Source organism: Phascolarctos cinereus, unplaced genomic scaffold (genome assembly GCF_003287225.1).
Source record: "Phascolarctos cinereus isolate Bilbo 61053 unplaced genomic scaffold, phaCin_HiC Scaffold_4;HRSCAF=312, whole genome shotgun sequence".
NCBI lineage: Eukaryota > Metazoa > Chordata > Mammalia > Diprotodontia > Phascolarctidae > Phascolarctos > Phascolarctos cinereus.
Window position 1 is genome coordinate 95,058,042 of NW_027555847.1, and position 27,949 is coordinate 95,085,990.

At 39.3% G+C, this 27,949-nt stretch overlaps 1 protein-coding gene across 1 annotated transcript in view; it reads left to right on the forward strand.

The window, feature by feature from the left end:
• FGD3 (FYVE, RhoGEF and PH domain containing 3) overlaps positions 1-27,949 on the forward strand; it is a 198,263-nt gene that overhangs the window by 149,323 nt on the left and 20,991 nt on the right. The window contains 8 exon segments of the mRNA XM_020999038.2: positions 448-586; positions 3,269-3,327; positions 11,253-11,399; positions 13,930-14,022; positions 21,203-21,282; positions 21,732-21,762; positions 23,523-23,621; positions 26,070-26,132. Coding sequence (XP_020854697.2) covers positions 448-586; positions 3,269-3,327; positions 11,253-11,399; positions 13,930-14,022; positions 21,203-21,282; positions 21,732-21,762; positions 23,523-23,621; positions 26,070-26,132 — 711 coding nt within the window.

Consider the following 27,949-nt stretch of genomic DNA (forward strand, 5'->3'; position numbering starts at 1 on the left):
TGGACTTCAATGATTTCTAAGGTTCCTTGAAGCTATAAAGATCCTGTTACCGACTTATAGTTACCCATTTTCTTTATTCACAGTAATAACCATGCAAATAAGGGATTGGATTTTTTTTTATCATGACCAGAATTTAGGAGTTAACGTAGCGTAGGAATAATTGAAAATATCTGCACTTTTCTGAGCACAGGAAGGAAAGGATCCAGTCTTAATTGCACAATAAAGGTGGAAACTATTTAACATAGCATTGATAAGAATTAGAGGGACCATGGTGATCTTCATTTAATCTATTTTTCCCCCTGAAAGAATGCCATTGTATTAGTCGTTTGAGGGCCAAGGGCAGTCCAGATATCAGGGTATATTGGTGTGATTGCTTTAATTTCTGTTGGTTGGTTACTCTTCCTAGCTGAGTCTAACTTTGTATATTTCTGAATTTTGTGCCAACAGAAGCAGGAGGTTTGTGGGAACCTGACATTACAGCATCACATGCTAGAGCCAGTACAGAGAATCCCTCGCTATGAGATGTTGCTCAAGGATTATTTGAAGAAACTTCCTGCAGAGTCTCCAGACAGAAAAGATGCAGAAAGTAAGATACATTCCAGTTGCTGAGTGACAGGGACAAACAGTATCCTTTTGGGGGCAAAGGAAAGGAGGAAGGGAATGCTTTACAAAGCTGCTAGGGAAAGGGAACTTTGCTGAAATCAACTAAACATTAGAAGGATTCCAAATGTCTTTCAGACACACTTTAAGAACCTTGGCAGACAAGCAATGTTAGCCTTTTGGGGAGCTAGAATAATGGGGACAGGAGACCAGAGCATACTGTTCTCAAGCACCCCTTTCAACTTCAGAGTAAAAATGCCAGTGTTTAGGGTTGATCTTCCCCAAGGAAAGTCCCATATGGCTTTAGACATGTGGTTTCCCCCTGGGAAAGTCATTCACAGCCTTTGTTGGAGTGGTTTAGCTGTCTTCTATTAATAAAGATTTCTCCTGTGTATCTTGTCCTTCCCCTAGGCTTCCTTCTCCCTTCCATTGTTACAGCTTGACTCTCAAGTCTAGTGCTCTATCTACTATACCATGTATATATGTGTGTGTGTGTGTATACACATATATATACACACACACACATATATATATCTATATGCATACACACACACATACCATATATATATATATATATATATATATATATATATATATATATATATATATATATATATATATGGTATAGTGGATAGAGCACTAGACTTGGGAGTCAGGAAGACCTGTGGCCTACCCAGCTAGGAAAATTAATTTACCTGAGTCTTATTTTCCTCCCCTGTAAAATGGGGATAATAAAAACACCTATCTCATAGGGTTATTGAGTAACCCAAATGAGATAATGTAGCTAAATCACTTTATAAATGTCTGCTACCATCATCATCATCATTAATGCAATTGGCCTGAACCAGATTACAGAAATAATGAAGGAGGTAGTTCTAGAGATGATCTGGTTGAAGTTGGAGGGGGCAGGAAAGAAGAGAGATGACTGGGAAATGGATCATTGAAACAAAACTCAGAGTAAAGACCATGTTGGGATATCCATATGAGGACAGTAGTATATTAATAGACTAGCAAGAACCCAGATCAATAATGCAGTGACCATTCTTGACTCCAGAATAGTGATGAAACTGGCAATGAAATACACCTCTTGCTAGAGAGCTGGTGGACTGGAGGTGCAGAATGAGGAATATACTGCCAGAAACAGTATGTCAGTTTTTAAAAATTTAACTATACTTTGTTAAAAGGGAGGATTCCTTTGGGGGAGATACCCCTTAGTGAGGAGGACTGATACAGAAAAACCTGTTTGTTCCAGGGCCAGATTCATCAAAGCTTTGGAGGAATGTGGAGAGGTAGTTGTTAACCCTAAATAGTTTGCCCCTCCCTGCACTGAGACAGAGCTTTGTAAATGAAGCAAGAATCTCTCTTTTGTGTATTGCATAGTGGGTCCTCAGGAAATATTTTGTTTTTTGACAGAATTGCTAAACTCCTATTCAGGGGAATGTTTAGCTGTGGTTTACCTACATCTTAACAAAGCATTTAGTAGTCTTTTGTGCTATTGTGGAAGAGTAAGAAAAATGCAGGATAGATGATAGCACTATCAGGTGGATTTAGAATGATCAAATGAGTAGACTCAAAAAGTGCTTATTAATGGTTCTGTGTCACCTTGGAAGGAAGTCTCCAGTGAAGTGCCCCCAGGGACCTGTGCTTGGTCCTGTGCTGTCTAACATTGTTATTGGTGATTTGGAAGAAGCCAATAGAAAGTATGCTTATGCTATTTAAAGAGAACGCAAAACTTCAAGGAATTGCTAGTACTTTGGAATACAAAAACAGAATCCTAAATGATCTTGTGAGGCTAGGACATTGGGCTGGATCTCTCGCTGTAGAATTTGATAGTAATAAATGTAAAGTCTTATAATTGGGTTAAAAAATTGATTTTGGGGGCAGCTAGGTGGCACAGTGGCTAGAGCACCGGCCCTGGATTCAGGAGGACCTGAGTTCAAATGTGACTTCAGACACATAACGCTAGCTGTGTGACCCTGGGCAAGTCACTTAACCCCATTGCCTAGCTGAAAAAAATGACTTTGCAAGTGCAAGATAGAGGGTAGGGATAGCTAGTCTGCAGTTTATCTGGGGGAAAAAAAGTGAGGGTTTTAGTGGACTGAAAGCTTAATGTGAGTTAACAGTGTGATGTGGCAATTAAAAAGAAGCTAATGCAGTATTAGACTACATTAAGAGAGGCACAGCTTCCATGAATAAGGAGATAATAGTTCCTGACTCTACCTTCCTCGATCAGATGACATTTGGGTTATGGTGTTTTGGTCTGGACACCAGGGTTTAGAAATGACAGAGACAAGAAAGAGAGCATCCATAGGAGTGCAGCCAGGGTGGTGAAGGGATTGAGTCCATGAGGATCAGATGAAGGAACTGGGGATGTTTAAGTCAGATAGCTTAAAAAAAAAAAAAGACAAACCACACACTATTTTATTACTCAAATGAATTTCCTGTAAACCAGAGAAAGTTAGGCAGAGCAGAATTTTCTCCAGTAAGAGAATATACTCTGAGAAATCGCTATGGCCATAGAAAATTATTAGCAACAAAAGTAGACTTCAAGCTCTCTAAGGGCAGGAATTGGGCCTCAGATCTAAGTGGTTAGTGCAATACTCTGCACAAAGTAGATGCTTAATAAATGTCTGATGCTGCTATTTTAATGATGTCCCTTTAATTGCAGAATCCTTGGAGCTCATCTCCACAGCAGCAAATCACTCAAATGCAGCTATTCGAAAGATGGTAAGTACGCAGTGTTCATGGCCTACTCAGCATAGAAGAGCCAGCCCTCATGTGAACCTTCTTTGGGAAATTCTTTTTCTATTATCCAGGACTTTCTTATAATGTGTTCCCTTCTTACCGCCACTTCTTGGAATTTCAAGATAAACCTCAGGCCTTTTCTGCTCTCTTTTCATCCCCAGACACCGTTATTAAGCCCTCTTTGCTCTTAATTACTTTGTACATACTTTGTATCTACTTCTTTGCGTGATTTGGTGAGTGCCGTCAGTATAATGAAATCTCTTTGTGGGCAAGAACTGTTTTTTTTCTGTCTTTGTACCCTTCTCCCCATTGTCTTAATGTATGTTACACAAGATTAGGTGATTATGAATATTTTTTGCATTGAGTTGAATTTCATATGAATAAAACTTTATGTTTTATTAAGCAATAGGGAAGGTAGCGATGTGGCACCATGAATAGAGTGCTGGGCCTAGAGTCAGAAGTCTTATCTTCTTGAGTTCATATCTGACCTCAGACACTAGCTGTGTAAGCTTAGGCAAATCACTTAATCCTCTTTGCCTCAGTTTCCTCATCTATAAAATGAGCTATAAAAGGAAATGGCAAACTACTTCAGTATCTTTGCCAAGAAAACCCCAAATAAGATCATCAAGAGTTGGGCATGACTGAAAATGAGAATGCTTTAGGTAGGAATGTCAAGTCTGTACATTAAAAAGGTTAATCTTGGAGGATTCATAGATTGAGGTGGGGAAGTACTAGAGGTAGGGAGACCAGTTAAGATGTAATTACAATAGAGCAGGCAAAAGTAATTGGACCTGAATCACAGTAGTTACAACAGGAGTGTAAAGGAAGGTATAAGTGATATTGGGGAGATAGAATCAATGGAATGTGGTGACTAATTGGACGTCTAGAATGACAGAGAAGAGTCAGAGTTTGCTCTTAGGTTGCATACCCTGAAGTGTGTAATATTGGTAGTCCCATAAGCAGAAACAGGGAAGTTGGGAAGATTTAAGGTACAGGTTTAGGGGGAAAGCGAGTTCAGTTTTTGACATTGAGTTTTGAAGTGCTGGTAACAGACAGCTGGAAATAGAATATTTACCAGCAGTGTGATTCTGGACAACTAAATTAATCGCTCTCAGCTTCAGTTTCTTCATCTTTAAAATGGAGATAATAATAACACCTGTTTCACAGGGTTGTTGTGAAGATCAAATTAAATAACTTGTGTAAAGTGCTTTCAGACATTAAAACACTAGATAAATCCTATTATTATTATTATACAAGAATGGAGCTCAGGGGAGAAGTCAAGGCTAAAGGTGTCAACTTAGGAGTCATGCTTATAAAAATGAATGTAAAGTCCTTAGAGGAAGAATACATAGACTTGTGTGTAGAAGTGAATGAAGCCATGAAAATAGATGAGATTACCAAAGGCAAATATATAGAGAGAGAAAGGAAGGGCTAAGGACATACTCTTGAGGACTAAGAAAAAGACTACTCACATCGTGCAAATTGGCAGATAGCAAAACCTAGGAATAGTCAATATTGGAAGGGTACCAGGAGGACAAATAAAATAACACATTATTAGTGGAATTGTAAATGGGGCCAGCCATTCTGCATGTCATTTTGGAGTTCTGCAAATAAAATGAGTAAGCTGTGGGTCTCAGTTGACCCACTTTTGATCCAGTGGGTCCACCCTTGGTATAGAGGGGCTGGAGCTGTGATTTCATTGGTGTAGGGAACTTCTGAGTGAAGAAACTCATCTTGCCAGTACAGGGTGGCATCTTCTCTTCAGCTGATAGATTTATAAAGCTGCCTAAAGTTCTGAGAGGTTAAGTGATACATAGTCAATATGTGTCAGAGGCAGGGCTTGAACCTAGATCTTCCTGGCTTTGAGGCCAACTCTCCACTGCCCCATGATGCTTTATCTTATATACTTGAATATTGCCCTAAGGAATTCAAAGACAAAATATTCATATCAGCATTCTTTGGGGTAAAAAAAGAACTAGAAATAAAATGTGTGCACATTGACTAAATAATGGCCAAAAAAAAAAAAGATCAATCAATAAGTCTGTATTAAGCATTTACCACGTGCTAGGCACTGTGGATACAGTGACAAGGAATGAAACAATTTCTGCTCCCAGGAAGCTTATATACTAATGGGGGAAACTAAAGTACATATAAAATATCTATGCAGCATAATTATTAAGTTAATAAATACAACTGTATGCATAGTGTCTTGGGAAGGAGGACACTAGCAGCTGGAGGGATCAAGAAGGGCTTCAAGCACAATGTGGTCCCTGAGCTGCATCTTAAATGACAAATTGGAAAATCTGCAAGGGAAGCCATAAGATGAAGGGACCTGGAAAGGTTTCTTGCAGAAGTTGAGATTTTAGCTAAGACTTGAAGGAAGCCAGAAGGTAGATATGAGGAGGAGGTGCTTCAGATGGCATGTGACCTGGGCAAAAGACAGGAGGATTACTACTTTCTGGAGGTCTATTACTATTACTTACTATCATTTATACTTTATTGTTAAAATTCTGGATACATTTACTATTCAAAAGTAAAATGTCTACAAGTGTTTTTTACAGGTGACAAACACAATTTAAGCTAATTTGATAAAGAGCTGGCTCCAGGAGATCCTGAGCCAGTGTATATAGAGGAGGAGTTGACCAAGGGAATGAATGTGAGAGAGCAGAGGGTGAATTGGAATGTTACAGCTCATCTAAAGTTCCCGACAAGACAGATGTGAACATGTTGGTTTTGCTGTACTGTTTTTTCTTCTTTTTCTTTAACTTTTGTGGTAAAGGAAGGCTTGCTGAGTGAGGGGATGTATTCAGAAATAAAAGTCTTATAAAAATAAAAGACTGATAAAATTGAAACAAAGGACAAAAAAAAATATTTACGTTCCAGACAGGAGATGTAGATTTATTTATTCCTAGCTAATCCTTGATCAAAAGTTTGTGTAGATCTGGAGATGAAAGAGACCTCCAAGGCCAGCTAGTTCAGTACCTTATTTTTAGATGAGGAAACTAAAGCCCAAGATTAACACTCTTTCATATATCATTTAAAGAGAGTCAGTATTGGGTAAAATGATGGAGCTCTCATCACAAGGAGCCCATTTGACTCTAAAGTAGTGGATTTTTTACTTATGATTTGTATATTATCCAGAAGTGTTTGGCTTCTCTGATATTCTTAATAAAACTCTAAACGCTCCAAATAACGTTCAAGCACCACAAATTCTACTGACATCCCATAAGGATTATATGGAAGATACTGTCAAATGCTAAACTACAATAAACATACGTTATTTTGACAGCTACCCTTGATCTATTACTGTTCTAGTAAGTTTTTACCTAAAAGGAAACCAGATCAGTTTCTATGATGTTTCCAGTGGACCCATGCTGACTTGTGCTGATCACTATGCCCTTTTTCAAATGCTCACAAACTGAATAATTGGTGCCACATATGCTGTAAAATCAACTATAAACCAACATAGATCATATTGGTCTATTATTGCCCAAATCATCTTTTTTTTTCTTTTTGAAAATTGAGCATCAGGATACCTTTTTTCTTATTATTTTCAATCAGATCAGCTAATTTACTCAGGGAGCGTATATGAAGTGTCTGCTAGGTTCATTGCCTGATGCCTGGCACATAAGCACTTAATAAATGTTTGTTGAATAAATGAATGAATATGGTGCCAATTATGTGCCAGGCACTGTGTTAGGTGCTTTCTAATTATTATCTCATTTGATCCTCACAGCAACCATAGAAGGTAGGTGCCATTATTACTCCTATATTACAGATGAGGAAACTGAGGCAAATGGTGGTTAAGTAACTTGCTAGTAAGTGTGTAAGACTGCATTTGAACTCAGGACTTCTTGATTCGAGGCCCAGTGCTCCATCCACTGAATAAGACCCTATCACTGCTCACAAATAGTTTATAAACTAGTATGGGAAATTAGGCATACATTCAGATAAATGTAATACTCAGGACAATATAAGTAAATGAGAATTCCATTATTGGCTGAGTACAAGTATGTGCCACCCATTGAAGACACACAGTACTAGGAATACCAACACAAAAAATGAGACAATCCTCACTTTCAAGGAGTTCCCAGTTTATTCAGTATAATTATCTTACAGAAAAGTATCCTGAGGCACAGGGAAGCCAGATATTTACTCAAGTTCACGTGACTATTAACTGTCAAAGGCCTAGATCTTCTGACATGAAGTCTAGGACTCTTTCAGGTCACTTCAGTAAGTCTGTGTTCAGTGAATGCTCACTCACTATGTTGTAGGCATTGAGAATTCCCAAGTCAAATATCTTTATCTACTGTACATATGGCAAGAGAACATTTATCTTTCTTTTTGTAAATTTGTTTTCTCTTCATAGGAATTGGGGATATTTAACTTGGAGAGAAGGCATGGTCAGAGAGGTTGGAGGGATGGCTGTAATCATTGTCTTGAAGTATCTAAAGAGCTGTCATATGGAAGAGTGATTGGAATTGTTCTGCCTGGCCCCAAAGGGCAGAACAAAGAATAAGGGGTGGAAGTTCAAAGAGGCACAATTAAGCTTGATGTAGAGAAACAAGGGCCTCTTTTCATGGTAGCCAAAACTTTGAAACCAAGGTGTTGCCCTCCAATTGGGAAATGGCTAAACAAGTTATGGTATATTATTGTGTCATAAGAAATGATGAAATGGGCAGTTTCAGAGGAAACTTGGAAGATCTTCATGAACTGATGCAGAGCAAAGTAAGCAGAACTAGGAAACAATTTCTGTAATGATGACATTATAGAGAAACATTTTTTGGAAATATTTTAGAGCTCTGATCAATGCAGTGACAAACCATGAGTCCAAAAAAATGAAGATACACTCACCTCCTGAAAAAGAAGGTGAACTTAAAATACAGAAAGAGATACACGTTTTTGGACATCGCTCATACTGGAATTTGTTTTGCTGGATTATGTAGATATGTATTGAGAGATTTTTTTAAGACTGCTTAATGGAGAGGGGGTTAGTGGATGGGACAGATTAATTTGAAAAAAGTTTGCAAAACAAAAAGAAAAAGGCAATAGCTAACATTTATATAGTTCTTCAAGATTTGTAAAACACTACGCATACATTATCTGCTCTAATCTCATGTGACCCATAAAAGAGGAACATGATAGGGAGAACATGATGATTATCATAAAATATTTAAAGTACTGTTATATTGGAGAGGGATTAGATTTATTCTCTGGCTCTGAAGGGGAGAATTAGGAGCAATGAATGCAAATTAGAAGGCATATTTAGGTTTGGTATAATAAGCAACTTTCTAACCATTGTAGCTGTCTAAAAATGGAATGGTCCACCTTGGTAGGCTATGGATTTCCCCTCCCTAGAGGCCTCAAGCAAAGATGATTATTGACTGGGGAAGTTGTAGAGGGATTCTAGTTTAGGTACGAGATGATCTTTAAGGTCTTCTCCAACTCTTTGAATTTATGAGAATTTATCTCTGTCTTAAGGGAGAAAGGATGCATGAATCTGACTGAAACAGGAATAAGGGGTAAGATTTTAACATAAAACATGGAATTCAAGGGGATTGGATTTTAAAATAAGATTACAGGAGTGGCTTTCCAAGGAATCACATAGGGCTTGCCTGTCTTCCTCACAAGACATAAATGGGTTCCACCAAAACCCAGGCCAGCTGTAGAACAGAGATAGTACAGATTAACAATTAAAGGCATTGGATCAGAGCCTTACCTAACACTGAGTACTAGAAATAGCTCAACTAGTGGGATGGTTTTACATCATCTCTCTGAATGTGGGCTGAAGTTGCCCATTTGTGACACTTCCTTTTGCCTCATGTCATTCAGGGTCACATTAGCTGTTAGTCAGAGACCCTTTGAGACTTGGGATTATCTTCTGTTTCTCGCTCTCACATTTGGTACATGTCACTGAGGTAGGTTTCTAGCTGAATATGTTTGCTGTCTAGAAAACATGACTTTTTAGCCGGTGTACTCAGCCTAGAGAAGCTGTCACTAAGTGATGATCAGTGACTTCCTGAAAACAAATACTTCCTCTTGATGGACAAGCCCCAGGCCATATCAACCCATTGAAAAGGTTCTTGTAAATTCAGTGGTATTTGCCACTTATACATGTGATAAACTGACAAGTGAACTAAGCTTAATCTGTACATCTCAGCTTCTGGTCAGCGAGGAAGGACCTGAATGTTGAAGAGTCAAATACTGTGTCTTGTTTTAGAAAGAATTTGATTGCCGACAGATAAGTAATAGAGAAGGCTGTACATGGAGCCCACAGGATCATGAGATTTAGAAGTAGAGGGTAGCTTTAAAAATAATCTTAATCCAATTTCTATTACTATTGAGTAAAATGAGGTCCAGGGAAAGCAAGCGACCAAGGTCACACAAATATCAAACTGAACTGAACACAGGTTCTTTCATTCCAGTTCTAGTGCTCTTAACTGCTACACACTATGTAGCTTCCCATAGGGGAAGGCTTTGCTGGTCAGGGAATATATGTCCGTAAACTGCTTCCACTCATGGCACAGTTGAAAGGGACAAACCCGAACATAGACTTGTTTGGATATATCCCTGGTTACTGATCTGGCAGGAGAGTACTCTTGTATGAACTGGGGGCTGATTAGTCAAAGGAATGCTTCTTGGTGTCCCCCCACCAAACAGTTGTGGATTCCCTGTAGTCTGTGATTGTTCTGCCAGAAGTGACATGGGATGCAGAAGAAGGTTTTCCTTTGCCCAGTTATTTTAATAAAGAGAATGTGCTGCTGTGCATTCTAAAGCTAGAAGGGAAGAACTGGGATTACTGATTTTTTTTCAGAAGTTATTTGAAGCTGGGCGGCGGTGGGGGAGCAGGGAGGAAGGTGCTAATTGAATGACTTCCATGTCAAGAAGTATGTTTTGCATTCATTCATTTATTGAACAAATATTTATTAATTACTTCCTGTATACAGAGCAAAGTTATTCATTAAGACTACAGTCTTATGAAAGCTGAGACATGATGTAGATAACTTTAATATACAAGGATACAAGTTAAATATTTTTGAGAACTGCAAAATGTTCTGTAAAAGGGGAGGGTTCCCGTCCCAGTAGGATCGGGGAGGACTTCCAGGAAAAGGTGGCATTTGAATTGAGCCGTTTAGAACAGGTAGGGATTAAACAAGTGAAGGCGAGCAGGGAGGATATGCCAGGCATAGATAACATCATGAGCCAGGAGAGTGCAGTGTGGTGTTCAGAATTGAAAAATTATAGTCCAGTTTGGAGCATGGTATGAGTGGTGGGGCATAATAGGAAATAAGGCTAGAAAGGTAGTATGAAACCATATTGTGGAGGGCCTTGGATGTCAGGCAAAGGGGTTTAAAGTTTACTTGGAAGATTGTAGGGCATCACTGAATACTTTTTTAAAGAGAGCAACATAACAAGATCTAGGCATAGAAAAAATTAGCCTGGCAGCTATGTGAAAGATGGATTGGAAGAAGTAGAAAGTGGAGGAAGGAAGACTTGTTTAGGAGGCTGTTGCAGTAGTTCAAGATTCTGGTAATGAAGGCCTGTACTAGGGTGATAGCAGTGGGAATGGAGAGGAAGGGGCCGATATGAGAGATTTTGTAGAATTGACAAGGCTTTATAACTGATTGCATGTGGGAGGTGAGAGAGAAGGAATGGTCCAGGATATCCCTAAGGTCATAAAAATGGTCCTCAGTTTCCCCTTTGGTCAGATAAAGGTCTTGGGCTAGGTAGTCTCTAAAGTCCCTTTCATATCTGTCTTTCAGGGACTGTATGGTTCAGTGTTGCTTCCTGATCTGCTGTTCTCAAATGTTCCAAATTTTCCAGATGTGCTTGGCCCACAGCAGACAAGGAGAAAAACTCTTTTCTTTTCCTATCTTGCCTCCAGCTCAGTTTTGCTTTTCTTTCAGGAAAAGATGCACAAGCTCTTGGAGGTGTATGAACGTTTAGGAGGAGAAGAAGATATTGTTAATCCTGCAAATGAACTTATTAAAGAAGGCCATATTCAGAAGCTATCTGCAAAGAATGGCACTGCTCAAGATAGGTACTTGTTTCTGGTGAGTTGTAAACCTGATCTTCAATCTGCTCTCCTCAGTCAGTATTCCACGTACAGCCATGACACCCATCCCTGTGTGGGAGATGGTGGCAGCACAGAGGACAACCCAACCAATGGTGTCCTGTTATGCTTGCAGGCAGCCCAGTTCCCAGGAAATTCAGCCCTCATCACCACAGGGGTTGTGGCTTAAGGTGGTAGCTCTGGGTAGGTTGTATTAAGTACCACTGGAGGACTGTGAAGCAAAATATGGGGATGTGGAGGGCAGTTGTCACCCATCCCCCTTCCAGAGAATAAACGTGCCACCCCAGGATGTGCTCAAAGAAGAGAAAGTAGCCCGATAGGCTCTTAGAATGCATGATAGAACGTAATGTAAGTCTAGAAAGTTAGCATAGTACCATATTTTATAGGGTCTCGATTAACAGGTAAAAGAGTTTGAATTTTATTCAAAAGATTATAAGATAACACTTGATGTTTTAGCAAAGGAGAAACTTAACTAGATGTATGCATAAGCACAGTGTATCACATTAGCCATGTGAAACAAACTGGAAGTGGAGAGAGGAAAACATATCTAGCAGATTATTGCATTAGTCCCCATGTTTGTGCCCTTGAGCAAAGCCCTCTTCGTCCTGTGCTAGTTATGCCTTTAGGGACATTATGGAGAAATCTGTAGAGAACTGACCTCAGAGTCAGAGAGACCTGGTTTCAAGCACTGTCTGACACATCCTAGCTCTGTGACCCTGGACAAGTCACTGGACCTCTCATTGTCTCAGGCAACTCTATGACTCCAAGTTGCACAGGAGAGGCTGATCTGCATCTGTAGAGGGAGTTCCTCGCCAGGAGCTCTCCAGCATCAAAGGAATTACAAAGCTGATCTTCTCCCTCCTTCCCCCCCCCCCCCCCCCCGCCAGTGATGCTTCGAATTTTGTGGGCCTTGGACCTGCTAGCTCAGCAGAGGCTGCCTTTCCCAGGAGGGCGGAAGGCTTCTGCTCATACTACAGTCTCTTTTCACACCTCTGCCACATGAGACATGGTCCTTGTTTCTGGGCTTTACAGAGGAATTGAAGGAGAAGCTTTGATCCATCCTTCTTTTCCTGGTATCCATTTAGACTCTAGCTACTTCAATTTCTTTGTTAACATTTTAAATGGTTTCCCTTTCCTTTTCTATGACCCCTTCCCCTCTCCCCTCAGCCATCAAAACACATACTTCTTTAATTATTCTAAATTCTAATTCTCTGGCCACCATTTCCTTTAGAATAATAACAGTAGTTCACATATAGTTAGTACTTTCCAAGGCAAGGGCTTAGATTTATATGCACGGGAAGCTGTGTGGTAGCAAGAGCCCTGGCCTTGAAGCTGGATGAGCTAGGTTCAAGGACTAGTTGTTATTTGCTAGCCCCATGACTGACCTTGTGAAAATCACTCCCCTTCTCTGAGCTTCTGTTTCCTGCCCTCATTTAGTTAGTCTGAGGACATGCTTTGTAAAAGTGTTCTAGGCAGTGTGGTGTAGTGGATAGAGAACTAGAACTTTTGGGAAGTAGGAAGACCTGGGCTCAAGGTCTGACACCTACTGGCTGTGAAAGATTTGGGAAAATCACCTAACCTCTCTATTCTCTAGGCAACTCTTTAACCTATAAGTGGTAAAGAAGGTGCCACCCTACATTGGTAGAGAGAGTTTCCTCACCAGGGAGTTCCCTATACCAATGAAATCACAGGTCTAGTCCCATCTCTATTCTCTTATTATTGCTTCTTCTTTTAAAGGAGTATCTGTGTTGATTTTTCATTTGAAAACGATTACCACATACTGTTGATTTCATTCTGAGAGGACTTTTAGTATCCACACTTTGAAGTTGTCCTTCTGTAATCTACACAAACTCACCTTGGAGTCCTTTTCTTTTGCTCCTCTCACTTCCTAAACATTTACTCTTCCTGCCCTCTACGGTCCTCTGCACACGTTCTGTTACTGTTCTAAGTGCACATGCATTCTCTGTACAGAACCCTTCTTATTGAATACTTCTCTTTAAAACTTCACTAATTTAAGGGCTGCTTTATCCTGTAAGGAATAAATAGCTGACACTGAGAGAGTGCTTTAAGACGTACTCAGCACTTGATATCTCTTATGTCATTTGATGCCCACAACTGTGTGAGGTAAGTACTACAGGGGCTGTTACCATTTTATAGATGAGGATGAAATAAAGTTCAAATAAATTAATAACTTACCTGTAGTCACACAGTAAGGATCAGATATGGGATCTGAATCCAAGACTTTGCTGACTCCAAATCCAGTGCTCTTTCTGATATGAGATAGCATAGTCTAACAGCATGGTAAACTGGGAATCAGGACATTTAATGGTGTAGTTCTTGCTCTTCCATTAATTGTCTTTGTGACCTTGGGAAGTCACTTCATTTCACTGGGCCTCAGTTTATGTATCTGTACAATGAGATTAGATTCAATAATCCCTAATTCCCTTCCAATTCTTAGGCTCTTGTATAATCTGCATTTCCTAATCTTTGCATCCATCTTTCTTTTTCAGTTTAATAGTATGCTGTTATATTGTGTGCCCAAACTGAGACTCATAGGTCAGAAGTTCAGCGTTCGTGAGAAGATGGACATAGCTGGCTTGCAGGTTTGTGGCCCTTTGTTTTATCTGTTTGTCCCTTGTCATTTGTGAGAAGCAACACCTGTTTTATGGTGGGCACCAGAATTAGCTAGAAGAAAGGGAATCTGAAATGGACATTTTCTTTAAGTTTTGAAACTTGGAGTGCTTCACCTGAGCTGATCTGTTGTCTACACAGCCTAGCACAGCAGCCAAACATCGGAGATGCAACTTCATTTTCAAAACAAATGCAAACTAAAAGATAAAGAAGCTACTCTCTTCCGTTGTGTGTTTGTTTCAGGAGGTTTCAGATTGGAAGGTAGAGAGTATTTAGAGGGTTAATAATAATACAATGTAATAATATAATAATATTAATATAACATCAATATCATGGACTCACAATCAAATAGCCACTTCATCCTGCCCTGCTTTAAAGTAATTTGTCCTAATAGTGGGTCCAGATTGATTTATTTTCTTTCCCTATTTCTCTCTTCTTTATGCTCAAACATCCTCAAGATGAATGTTCTACATTGTATTTGCCCTCATGTTAAAAACAGCCATAGTAAGAGAGGAGAATTAGTTTCTAATTTCCCAACAGTGTAGGTATTGTTAGTTTCCAGAATTGAGTTACTAAGAGTTTATGGAATCTCCTTTTCTGCAATTCTTTACGATGTCGAATGAGAAGCTTAGCTTGACTTGGGCATGCTCTTGCCTCAAGCAGGAGGGACCAAATGACCTCCCAATGCTTCTTCTGACTATAATGCTCTGTAATTCTATGATAAGTAACATCATTGATGATAGTGACTAAGAGTGGTCAAAGAAGAACAGATGGTTGGTTAAAAAAAAGTGCAGTAGAAAATAGACACTTGAAAGATGTTTAGACTCACTAACAATTAAAGAAATACACACTGAAACAACCACATGGTACTACGTTATATTTGCTAAACTGGAAATGCAGATTAGTGTGATCTTTTCAGAGAGTAATATGACCAGCAAGTTATAAAACTGGTTGTATTCCGTGACAGAATAATTCCTTCTGTTGGAATAGGCCACCTTCAACCACTTCAGGAAAATAATAAAAAAGAAAACTAGATCTTTTTGTGCAAAGATGTTTATAGTGGTCTTGACTGTAACTGTGAAAAAGGAAGCACATCCAGATGCCCAACAACTGGAGAAGAGCAGACCAGACTGTGGCCATTAATGCCATGATGACCATATTGACCTAGTAAGAGTGACAAGTGTGTAGAGACTACAGAAATATGTAGAAATCTATACTAAATAATGCAGAGGGAAAACAAAGTATTTTGCATGCACTGACCACAACTTTGTGAAAATGGAGATATATTTAAATGTTCAGTCATAAGGATCAGAAGAGATTATAACATTAGGTATTAATAAGTTGTCATTGATGTCTGTATGACTATTTGCTTTTTGCTGTAACATTGATTAAAGACAAAATACAAGAAGAAAACACTATTGCCTAAGTAGAGAGACAAAAATATTTTCATAATTAGGACGAGTCTTCTATCTTTCTGTATATAGAATAGTTCCAATTCAAGAATAGCTCCAATTAAAACAAATATGATTTGCTTCACTTGAATCTAATGTTTCACTTTTGGCCTTCCAAAACAATGTTAAAATGTGTGATATCTTAAAACTGAGTTTATATTAACCATTTCACCCCCATTTACTCAATAAACGAATATTTAGGATTTACTATGAGTGGGCGCTGTGCTAGGTGCTGAGGTAGAAAAATGATTAAGGCACCCTCCCTGTTCTCAAAGCATTCACTGTCTAGTAGTAGAGGGATAAGATAAGTATACAAATAAGCATAAGATTGCAAGGCAGCAGTTAAACAGTTCCTTCTTCACCACCCTTGAATCCTTCAAACCCTTGACTTCCAGTTGTGCCAACTCTAAGTTTCCAGTCCTAGACAATTACCACCATATGTCTACTCTTAGTGCTAAATTGCTGGAGGAAATCACCTGATCAGTACACATGCAGATTTTGTACTGTACAAAAATTCTTTTGTTTATCTTTGATTTACTCCCTCTCACACTCCCCATAGTAACTGTTCCAAATATTTTTCTTTCTCCTGAAGCCTTCATCTCCACTCCTCTTCTCAGCAGGTGACCTTGTCTCCTACTTCAATGAAAAATTTAAGGCCAAATGATCTCCCTCAAAAGGAAGGCAACATGGTACTGTGGAACTGACTTTGGAGTCAGAGAACCTCAGTTCAAATCCTATCCCCTGATGTTTAAATAAAGCCTGGGTGACCTTAGGCATAACCTCCCTAGGCTTCAGTTTCTTCACCTGTAAATACAAGGAGTTGAACTTGATGATCTTGGAGATCATATGATCTCTTTTCTGGGGCCTCCTTCTGGTACCACTTCTTTCTCTAAGCCTTTTTGTCTTCTTTTTTTCTCCTGCTTCTCCTTGGTCTCAGAGGAGAGATTTCATTATTTCTTGCCAAGACTCGTGCGTTCTAACTTTGCCTTTTGTCCTATCCACTCTTGCCTCCTAGTGTCTTGCTCTGCCCTGTCCAACCTCAATATCTCACCATCTACTCATTCTTTCTTTGCTGCTTACAATCATTCTTTGGGTCTCTTCATCATAAAAACAAAAATGAAAACAAAGCTTTTCCATAACCCTGATACCAACTTCAGGCTATCACACTATCTGTCTCTGCTCCTTTACTGCTCAGCTTCCAGAAAGAGTAGTTTACCTTAGCTGTCTCTATTCCCTCACCATTCATTCATTCCTCAGCCCTTTGTATTCTGCCTTCCCCCCCCCCACCATGCTACTGAAAATGCTATCTAAATGATCACAGATTACCTGATTACCAGATGCAGTGTCTTTCTTCAGTCTTCATTAACCTCTTTGCAGTAGTTTACCCTTTGAACCTTCTATGTAAATTCTTTCCTCACTTGGCTTCTGTGCCATTGTTCTCTCCTGGTTTTCTGTCATTTCTAATTACTTCTTCTATGTTTCTTTCATTGCTTCATTTGCTATTTCCTGACCATGAGTGCAGGCATCCTCCGGTATTCTCTTTTCAGCACTCTTCTTGCTCTCCACTCTCTCCCTTGATAAGCTTATTCATTCTGGTAGTTTTAATTATTACCTCCATGCAGATAAATCCAACTTTATATATCCAGCCCCAAACTCTGTTCTAAACTTCAGTCCTGTATTTTCACCTGCTTGCTGGATGTCTTTCTGGAAGCTCTGCCTGCACCTCAAATTCACTGTGTTTAAAACAGAACTCATCTTCTCCCAAAAGTTTTCAACTTCAAAGCAAATCTACCCCTTCTATCATTACTGCTGTATTAATGATGCCACTATTCTCTCAGTCACAGAGGCCTCAAACTTTAGCCATCTTTGACTCTTCCCTTTCTCTCCTACTCTCTCCTGTCATCATAGCCAATGAGCTACCAAATCATTCCAGTTCTAACTTTGAAGTATTTCTTCCATTAGTTGCCTCCATTCTTTTTTTTCATAGTATTTTGTTTTTTCCCAATTACATGTAAAGATAATTTTTAACGTTCTATTTTTTAAAAATTTGAGTTCCAGATTCTCTCCCTTCCCGCTTCCTAAGATGGTAAGCAATTTGATAAAAGGTTATATATGTATAATCACATAAAGTATATTTCCATATTAGTCATGTTGTGAAAGAAGAAATAGACCAAAAGAAAAAACTAAATAAAAGGAAGAAAGTGAAAGATAGTATGCTTTGATCGGCATTCAGATTCCATCAGTTATTTCTCTGGACATAGATAGTATTTTTCATCATGAGTCTTTTGGACTTGTCTTGGACAGTGTATTTCTGAGAATAGCTAAGTCATTCTCAGTCGATCATCATATAATGTTGCTGTTACTGTGTACAGTGTTCTCCTAGTTCTGTTCACTTCACTATGCATCAGTTCGTGTAAGTCTTCCCAGGTTTTTCTGAAATCAGCCTGCTCGGCATTTCTTATAGCACAATAGTATTCCATCACAATCATAGACCACAACTTGTTCAGCCATTCTGCAATTGATAGGCCTCCCCTCAATTTCCAGTTTTTTGCCACCACAAAAAGAGCTGCTATAAATATTTTTGTACAAATAGGTCTCTTTCCCTTTTTTTCAGATCTCTTTGGGATACAGGCTTAGTAGTGGTATTGCTGGATCAAAGGGTGTGCACAGTTTGATTGACCTTTGGACATAATTCCATATTACTCTCCAGAATGGTTGGATCAGTTCACAACTCCACCAATAGTGCACTATTGTCCCAATTTTCTCGTATCCCCTCCGACATTTATCGTTTTCCTTTTCTGTCATATTAGCCAATCTGATAGGCATGAGGTGGTACCTTAGAGTTGTTTTAACTTACGTTTCTCTAGTTGATAGTGATTTAGAGCGTTTTTTTTTTCATGTGACCAAAGATAGCTTTGATTTCTTTGTCTGAATACTGTCTGTTCATATCTTTTGATCATTTATCAGTTGGGGAATGACTTGTATTTTTATAAATTTGACCCATTTCTCTATATAGTTGAGAAGTGAGGTTTTTATCAGGGACACCACAAAAATTGTTTCCCAGCTTTCTGCTTTCCTTCTAATCTTGGTTGCATTGGTTTTGTTTGTATAAACCCTTTTAAATTTAATATAATCAAAATTATCCTCCAAACTGGCTTCTCTTTTCCCATCCTTTCTTTCATTCCATTCTTCACACTGCTGGCTGTCAAAAAGTAACTTTCTTAATGCTCAGATTTGTTTGTGTCACTTCCCAGCTCCCAGACCTTCAATTGTTCACCCTCGCCTATTGAATAGAATACAAGCATAATGGAATCATAAACCTAGAGGGGGAAGGGACCCCATAGATCATTTAGTCCAACACCCTCATTTTACAGATGAGGAAACTGAGGCTGGAGGAAATTAAATGACCTGCCCGAAGTCACTCATGTAGTCAAGGTGAGATTTGAATGTAGAAGTGCTGGTGCCTTCTGCCCTCAATCATCAGTACTCATTTCCCAAACTGACCAGTGAACATTCCACTCATTTTGATATGTGGGGATGTATTTGCCCACATTCACAATGTTCCCTTGGCTGTTCCAGATGATGGCTAGTGGTGACAAACACCTTAGCCTCTTGTTCAAGGCCTTTGGGAATCTGGCTTCAGCCTACCCTTTTAGCTTTGTTGTATGGGACTCTTCAGTCAGAATTAGTCCACTTTGATTTTGCCATTTCCCACTGCTGTACGTTTACACATGTCATCCCCCAGGCAGTCCAGTTCTGTTAAGCACTTGTTATGTGCAAGGCACTGTACGAGGCACTAGACATACAAAGAAGAGCAACTACACAATTCATCCCTGCTCTCAAAGAACTCACCATTTACTGGAGAGTGGATAAAACGTCAGCAATAATAAGTATAATGCAAAGTAGACAACAGTGGGGAAAACGAGAGATCCAGATACAGTTTTCTAGGAAAATTTGAGAGGAGGAAAGTCACTTTCAGCTGGGTGGATCAGAGAAACTGTTTCTTAAAGAAAGAGGATTTCAGCAGATAGGGATGTGGTTAGAGGTTTTCTCAGGCATAGGCACAGAAGGAGGCGGAATGAGTTTAGAGAGTTGCATTTAGGTCTAATTTAACTAAAGAACTGAGTCTAAGACAGAGTAATATGAAACTAGTCTGGAAAGGAAAGGAATAGGCTTCATTCCCCCTCTTAGAACCCCTCCCCCCAAAAACCCCACTTTACCTATTGATCATTTTCAATCTCTCCTTTCATTCCCTACTGCCTACAAATATACTCATCCTTATAAACCCTCACTTGACCCTTCCATCCCTGCTATTATTCTATTTCTCTTCTACCCTTTGTGGCTAAACTGTTGGAAAGCTTTCTATGATAGGTGCCTTCACTCTCTCCTCTCACTCTCTTCTTAATCCCTTACAATGTAGTTTCTGACCTTAATCATTCCACTGAAACCACTCTTTCCAAAGTTACCAGTGGTCTTTTAGTTGCAAAATCCAATAGCCTTTTCTCAATCCTCAATTCTCCTCAATTTCTCTGCAGCCTTTGACACTGTTGATCACCCTTTCCTCCTTGATGCACTCTTCTCTTTAGGTTTTTTGGACCCCACTCTCTGAGAGTTCTACTTATCTGACCATCTTTCTTAGTCTCCTTTGCTGGATCCTCAAATATTGCTGTCTTCAATCTCTGTGGTGACCTCCAATCTTGCATCTTTAATTGCCTTTCAGACATCTCAAACTGGGAGGGGGGCAGCTAGGTGGCACAGTGGATAGAGCACCAGCCCTGGATTCAGGAGGACCTGAGTTCAAATCCAGCCTCAGACACTTACTAGCTGTGTGACCCTGAAGTCACTTAACCTCATTGCCTAGCCAAAAACAGAAAGAAAGAAAGAAAGAAAGAAAGAAAGAAAGAAAGAAAGAAAGAAAGAAAGAAAGAAAGAAAGAAAGAAAGAAAGAAAGAAACGAGTGTGATGTAAGAGAACATAGGGCATCAATCAAATTTTTTTAAAAAGGAAATATATGAACAAAAAAGAAGATGGGCTGTTCATGTGGAGAAAGTACAAGATAATTCATGACAGTTAACATGGACCATTGGTATTTATACAATATCAAGAGAACTTAAGGAAGCCACCTAGCACTTTGGGTGGATTCCCAACATGGTTAAGAGCCACATGGGATGATCAGGCCTTGGGTTACAATCTCTGTCACTAGAGTGAATACCTGTATTGATGATGTCATGGTCAATTTGAGAGTGTATGAATATTAGAGTGAATAATCTGATTTTATGTATGTATATGTATGTGTGTGTGTGTGTATATGTATATGTATATATATATATATATGTATATATATATATACATATATATATATATATACATATATGTATGTGTGTGTGTGTATATGTATATATATATATGTATATATATATATACATATATATATATACATATATATATATATATACATATATATATATATACATATATATATATATACATATATATATATATATATATATATATATATATATATATATATATAGGAATAGCATATTCCTTGTTAAAGAAAATAATTACTCTTTACTTCTGACTTACCGTTCTATTATTTTTCATGTGGCTTATCTTCTGAGCAACAGTTTTCTAAGTTTTAGCAGATTAAGGCTGTGGTTAGAAGACATGTTAGAATGACAGAGTTGTTTTTTTTTTTAAGGTGCAGGAAATTGCCAAGCCAAATGCAGCACATACGTTTACAATAACAGGAAAAAAGAGGTCACTGGACTTGCAAACAAGGTATGGCCTGAGTTTGTTCTACAATATTTTATGCTACAGAAATCCTCTTTGAAATTATGTAGAACTTTATTATGGGGTTGTGGTGAGTTTTGTTTTTTTTTTTAACCTGTTGGTATTGAATTTAAAACAACTGAGCTCAATAAAAAACAGTGAATGTAATTGAGGTTGGAAACTCCAATTAGGATAAAGTCAGAGCATTTTACAGTCTAACATAGACTTGCATTCATGAAATAACTTAAGTTACAAAGTAATGCTAAGTTCTAGCAATTATCTATTTTAGCAATTATTTTCAAATGTCATTAGTGAGAAAGTTGTTTACAGGGCAAATGGTAAGAGAGGTAGATCAATTACCTGATGAGAAAAAAACATTAAGCCCCTAAAACAGCATAGTTATTTGTAATTTATATCAAAAGAGGAAGTAACAAAATACTTTTTTTTCTTTTTTACAGGACAGAGGAGGAAAAGAAGGAATGGATTGAGGTTAATATTTTACACTCTTCATATAACTTTAATTATATCAAAATTATTCCATCTCTAATTAATCTTACTCCTGGCATTTGAGATTTGGGCCAGAGCAGGACATGTGGAATTGCTTCTATAAATACTGGGCAGCCCAGGTTTTGCAGTGACTCCCAAGCCCTGGGAATTGAGTAGTGAGAGATAAATGATTGCTCCTGACTAGTTCACTACATCATGTTCTCTGGGAAAACTTCCAGAAATTTGCTTATTAATGGTTTTAAATGTAATTACCTGCACAAGGTGAACACTGACCAGCTGATCTCTATCTCCATAAGAGGAAATGGGATTAAGTTGTACCAAAATGGTTTTGGCTAAACACAAAAAATATCTGTTTGAGAGAATGATTAAACAATGAAGACCACCCAGGGACATTGTTTTATGTTCCTAACAAGTATTGAGACTAGGACAGGAAACATCTGCCTAGGATGGTTTAGCTACAGAAACCCTGAGGTAGGCCCAACCTTTCCATTTTATAGAGGAAGGAATAGAAGCTCAGAGAGGTGAGACTGTTGCCCAGGCAGCTAGGGGTGGAACCAAGACTAGAACTCATGTCTCCTGATGTTGATTCCATTGCTCTTTCCACAGTAACTTAATAGACTTTACAAAGGCAGGAAACGAAATCACATACTCCCTTAATGGTCTTCCCAGGTCCTGGGGTCTATGAAAATAGGATCTTTGAGAGGATCCACAAGACTGCTATAATAAAATCAAAAGGAACACGAACTAGAGAGAGAGAGAGATTATAAAACAAAAGGCCTGGATAGTATACACACATTCCCTGCAGAGTACAGAACTGATTCTGATTCCATGAGCTGGATCTATTCAGTGCCAATGGCATCACTGTGATTACCTGATTTTGATTACTTAAAAATACAAGGAAATATCATCTACTTCATTTCTTAGATTGTAGAGAGCAAGGCTACATATATGATATGTATCAAGGAAGACCAAAGATTTCTATGTTGGGAGAAAAGAGAAGTCTTCCCTTGTGTAGGAGCAGGACAGAAAAGAAGTTTAGCTTTACACACTCCCTGCTTTCAAAGTTCCTTCCCTAGGAGTATGGCTACAGACAGTAGTAGTCCAGTTATCCCCCTTGTGTTAGCTGTTCCCACAAGATGTCATCTGTCTGTATTCGAGAGGCATTAGAGTATAACAAAAGGAAGAATGGATTTGGAGTGCAAAGACTGACTTATCATTCCATCTCTGCTACTTATTCAACAGGTCCTTTTCTTTAACTGTATTATGGTGCTGCCTTTAGAGGCAGCATAAAATCATAGAAGGAATACCAGACTGGGAATCAGGAGATCCAGATTTAAGCCCTGGCTCTGCCACTTCCTAACTGTGTGAGCTTGGCCAATATAAAATCGGGGCTTAGATCCTAAGATTCTCTGATCTGTCAGAGGGTAGGGAGGAGTCCGCAAGCCATTGGCTGTAGCTGGCATTCTCCCCTGCAACAGAGCTCAGATCCAGGAGGAGACTGAGAGAGGAGCATTATGTTCTCACTTTGAGCTGGAACAATATACATTTCCTAGCACAGAGTACATATCGTGATTAAAATTGGAGCAAACAGTCCTCTTTGTCCTGAGGTGACGATATCTGTCCTTCTCATTTTGTAGGGTAATAGCAAATTACATTTTACATAGTGCTTAATGGCTTGCAGCACTGAATGCTGTTCTTGAGAACCAAGTTTAATGCATCTTAGTGTTGTCTTTTGGTTTCAGGTCATTCTTACCACGATTGAAAAGCACAAGCAGAAGAGTGAGACATTCAGAGCTTTCAACAGCTCTTTCACCCAGGAGGAGGATGTCCCAGACTCACCTGTAAGTTCCTGTTTCCCACAGCCAGTCTCAGTGATGTTTGCCAGCATAGCTGAGGCATTCCATCCCAAGGTCACGTCCTTGAAGTTAATCATTGATTTCTTGTTTTACACTGTGCTCCTCTTAATGATAATCTTTTTTTTTTTTGAGGAAATCAGGGTTAAGTGACTTGCCCAGGGTTACATAGCTTGCAAGTATCTGAGGCCATATTTGAACTCAGGTCCTCCTCACTCCAGGGCCAGTGTTCTATCTGCTGCACCACCTCGCTGCCCCCCTCTTACTGATAATCTTGAAGGGTGGTCAATGACAGAATCCTGGGCAGGTCTCTTAGCCTTTCTGTGGCTGAATTTCCTTTTCCACAAAATGGGAGTGATAATATTTGCACTACCCGCCCCACAGAGCTGCTATGAGAAATATTGTTCATCTAATATTAATGTAGAAATGTGAGCTTCCTTTTTTATGATCTTCTATACCCATAGAATCCTAGAGTTAGAGAGCAACTTGGAAGCTGTGTAGTGCAACCCCTTGACCAGTGGATGAAAATCTTCCGCCATACCCCTTGGCTCCTTTGTTTAAATGCCTTTAGTGAACCAGCTCCTGATTCCAAGTCCAGTGCTCTTGCCACTACACCACACTGCTATCCATGTGACTTCTGAGTACTTGAAAACAGTTTTTACATTTCTGCTTCTTGCTGAGTATCTCCATTCATTTCATCTAATCATCCTACCACATGGTTTGAAGTACCTTTCCTATGCTGTTCACCCTACTCTAGATTCCTTCTGGCTTGTATCTCTCATTAATTGGATCAGCCAGAACTGAACACAGCTCTCCATCCAGCTAGGCCTAAACAGAGCCCCCTTATTTATCATTCCTCTGTGAAGCAGCTCAAGGATTCACTTGATGTTTGCAGCCTCCCTACTTCCTAGGCCATTGACTAATGACTCCAGAGGAAGGAATGAAGTTCTTGATAAATGATGATCATTTGTGTCCTGTGGCAAAATGAGTGGAGGCCAGTGAAGCCACTAGAGTCCCTCTGCCTTTTTGTTGGCAAAATAACTCACTGAGAAAGGAGGGTCTGTTCAGGTGTTTAACATTAATAACTCCTACTAGTACCAGTGGTACTAAAAAATTACCTACTGCCACCAGAAGGTGAATATTAATGAAACTTCAGGATCTGACTGGGGAAGTATAATGACAAATCCAGTACTCACTTTAGAGCTTATAGAATTCCTTTTCCAGAATTGGGTTTTTAATGTCTAAGACTTAAAAGTTGCTGGCATGTATCCTGTGAATAAATGGGACCTGACTGTTTTCATTTTTCCTAAAGTTTAATTGCCTTTCTAGATCTTGAATTTCTGGGATCGTAGATTTAGATGTTGATCTGGAAGGGACATAAGAAGCCATCTAGTCTAATCCCCTTATTTTGCAGATGAGGAAACTGAGGAGGACTAGGTGATTTGCCCAGTATCTAGGAGGTAGAAAGTATCAGAGGCAGGACCTTATCACTAATTCTCCAGGACCAATGTCAGCTATACTGTGCTGTTTCTCATTACACCACTTCAGCTCATCCTCTAGCCTAGCTCCTTCAAAGTGTATATGTATTGGTGGAGGAAGAGGCTTCAACTTTATGGAGAGTCTATCCAAAGATTAGGTCAAAGGGGAAACATAATAGGGAAACAGGAATATGCTGTTCCTTTTATTGAGGTGAAATCATGTTTCTACTCTCATTGCACCTAGTTCTTCTGTCTGGGGCCAAGCATAAAAAATGGTTTTTCATCTCCATGGCAGCTTTCAGATATGTGAAGACAGAGATGATGGCCCCCATGAGTCTTCTGTTCTTCAGGATCTTCCTTCCTTCATAGGAAGATCTATTTATGTCATTCTTCTGTTCAAAAATCGTCCATTGTTTCATATTGCCTCCTTTGCCTAGCATTCAGGCCCTTTACAATCTAGCACCATCCTACATTTTCTTTTTCATCTTCTAGTATGTTCCATCTCATACACACCACATTCCAATTGAACTGGTCTATCCTCTATCCCCTGAATCTGTCTGTGCTTTCCACCCCTTTGGCTTTGCTCATGATGATCTCTAGTCCTGGAAATGTCCTGCCTCTCCCTCTTTACTTGATGATTTCCTAACTGCTTTTAAAGTCAAACTCAGATTCTGCCTCCTCTGTAAGACATCTGGATTCCATACTGGGTGACCCTCAGACTTTAGGGAACACTCCATGTCAGACCTCTCTTATCCACTCATCATGGAATGTTGTCTATTATATTATTTCAATATCTCAGCCCCCTTGCAAAAGCTCCTGAGATTAGGTTCCAGGTATCATCTGAAACTTCTCTCTCTCCTAATACTTGTGCGCTTTAAATGGCGAATGAATGGCTAAGTAGCTGTGATGTTAGTGACCAGATCATCTCCATATTTGTCTTCCATCTTCCACTTTTCAGATGGCCAGCACGAGCTCCGTGGAGTCCATGGCAGGGGTGGATGGCTCTGGTGGATTTGGAGGAGTAAGTATCCAAAAAAATTAATGGATTCCATAAGGCAAATAATTGTATTCACACTACGCACAAATGTCAGGATGGTTTTCACACACACACACACAAAAAATTCAAAAGGTAAGATTTGAATCAAAGGTCTAATTAATTTGTCAGAAGGTGATATGGAAGAAAATGGTTAGTAACAGTGGTTGTGTATGGCTTGCCTACGTGTGTATGCTGTGATTTAGAGGCTGGAAAAGTAGTTGTTGCAGACTTTCTAGTAGAACAGAAGATTCATCATGTAGATAAGGATTGGAATAGATAACCTCTGGAGTCCTGTTCATTTCTATGTCTGTGACACAGAATTCATGGTATTCTGCTCAGAAACTTCCTCCCCTGCCCAATGTTGAGTTCTCTGCTATCAGAGAAAGGGCTCCTTACCCCTGGGAAAGCAGAGGGAATTTCACCCTAAAACACTAGAGAACAACCCCTTCCATCAGCTCCCAAAGATAATCTGTTTGCCTTCAGCTCAGAAGATCCATAGAGGAAAGGAGCAGAAGACTGTGCCCAAGAAGGGTCCGAAGTACCTCTGAGGCCAATGGAAGATAACCCATGCCATATTAGCTGGCCACTTCCCAGAAGACTTTTGTTGACCAGACTTTGTCCTGTTCTCACAACTGTATCACAGTGCTCCTTTTGCTTATCTAGTTATGGGTTACCTCATGACTGTATCCCTTTTATCGCTTTACACCAATCTCTCATCTGCACCAACCTTTCAGGCCCATCCCTTAAACAGCAGTTGCAGGAGTGTCTGTGTCCATGGAGTTCTCTACCACTGAGCAGAAAAATAAACAGCAGTGGTAGGTAGTGCCAGCTTCTCACAGCTGGGCCAGAAGAGAATGACCAGCAATGTGAACAGCTTCTTCATCCCTATCTATTCCCTCTCCAGGCTCTTTATTTCTATTGCTGTTGTTTTTTGGAAGTTGCTTCTCCCCGGGAGATGATGGCTATTTTCCAGCAGCTGAATGGGGAGGAACAGATAGTGTCTTGGCTTTTCAAGTACTCAAATGGCACTGTCCTGTGGAAGAGGAATTAGACATAATCTGATTGGCCCAGAGGGCAGAACTAGGAACTCTCTAATAGTGGAAGGAATGACCCTAGAAAGTAGTGACTTCTCTCCAGTCAGGCCAAATGACCACCATCATGGGACTGATGATGGAGAAGCATTAGATTTGGAGTAAGGAAACCCAGGCTTGAATCCTGCCTCTGTTGCTTACTATTCTGTGACCTTCAGCAAAACACTTAATGTCCCTGGGCCTTCTTTAGTTACCTATTTTATAAAATGAGAGAGTTACACTTGATGACCTACAAGGTCTCTTCTGACTCTATAATCTATGATTTATTGTTGGAAATGGACAAAATAGAGTCCTTTAATGTCAAAAAAGGGGGGGAAGGTGTATGTTTTATTTATGCTCAACTTCTAATTCTTTTTTTTTGTGAAGCAATTGGAGTCAAGTGACTTGCCTAGAGTCATACAACTAGTAAGTGTTATATGTCTGAGGTCAGATTTTATCCACTGTGCCACCTAGCTGCCCCTCAACTGCTAATTCTTGACAAAATTCTAGTATGCATTTGGTCTGGTGGATTGTTTTATTTTGTTTTTTTGAGTTTTTGGTTTTTAGCATGGTTACTATAACCATATTCCTTGCAAGTATTGCAAAGGAAATGGCAGATATATTTGGCCTTATATTTGAATTTTGGCAAAACATTTGATAGTTTTTCATAATATGCTTGTGAACAAGAAAAGAAATGTGGGCTGGGAGATGGTATGAGTGGCTTTGGAGCCA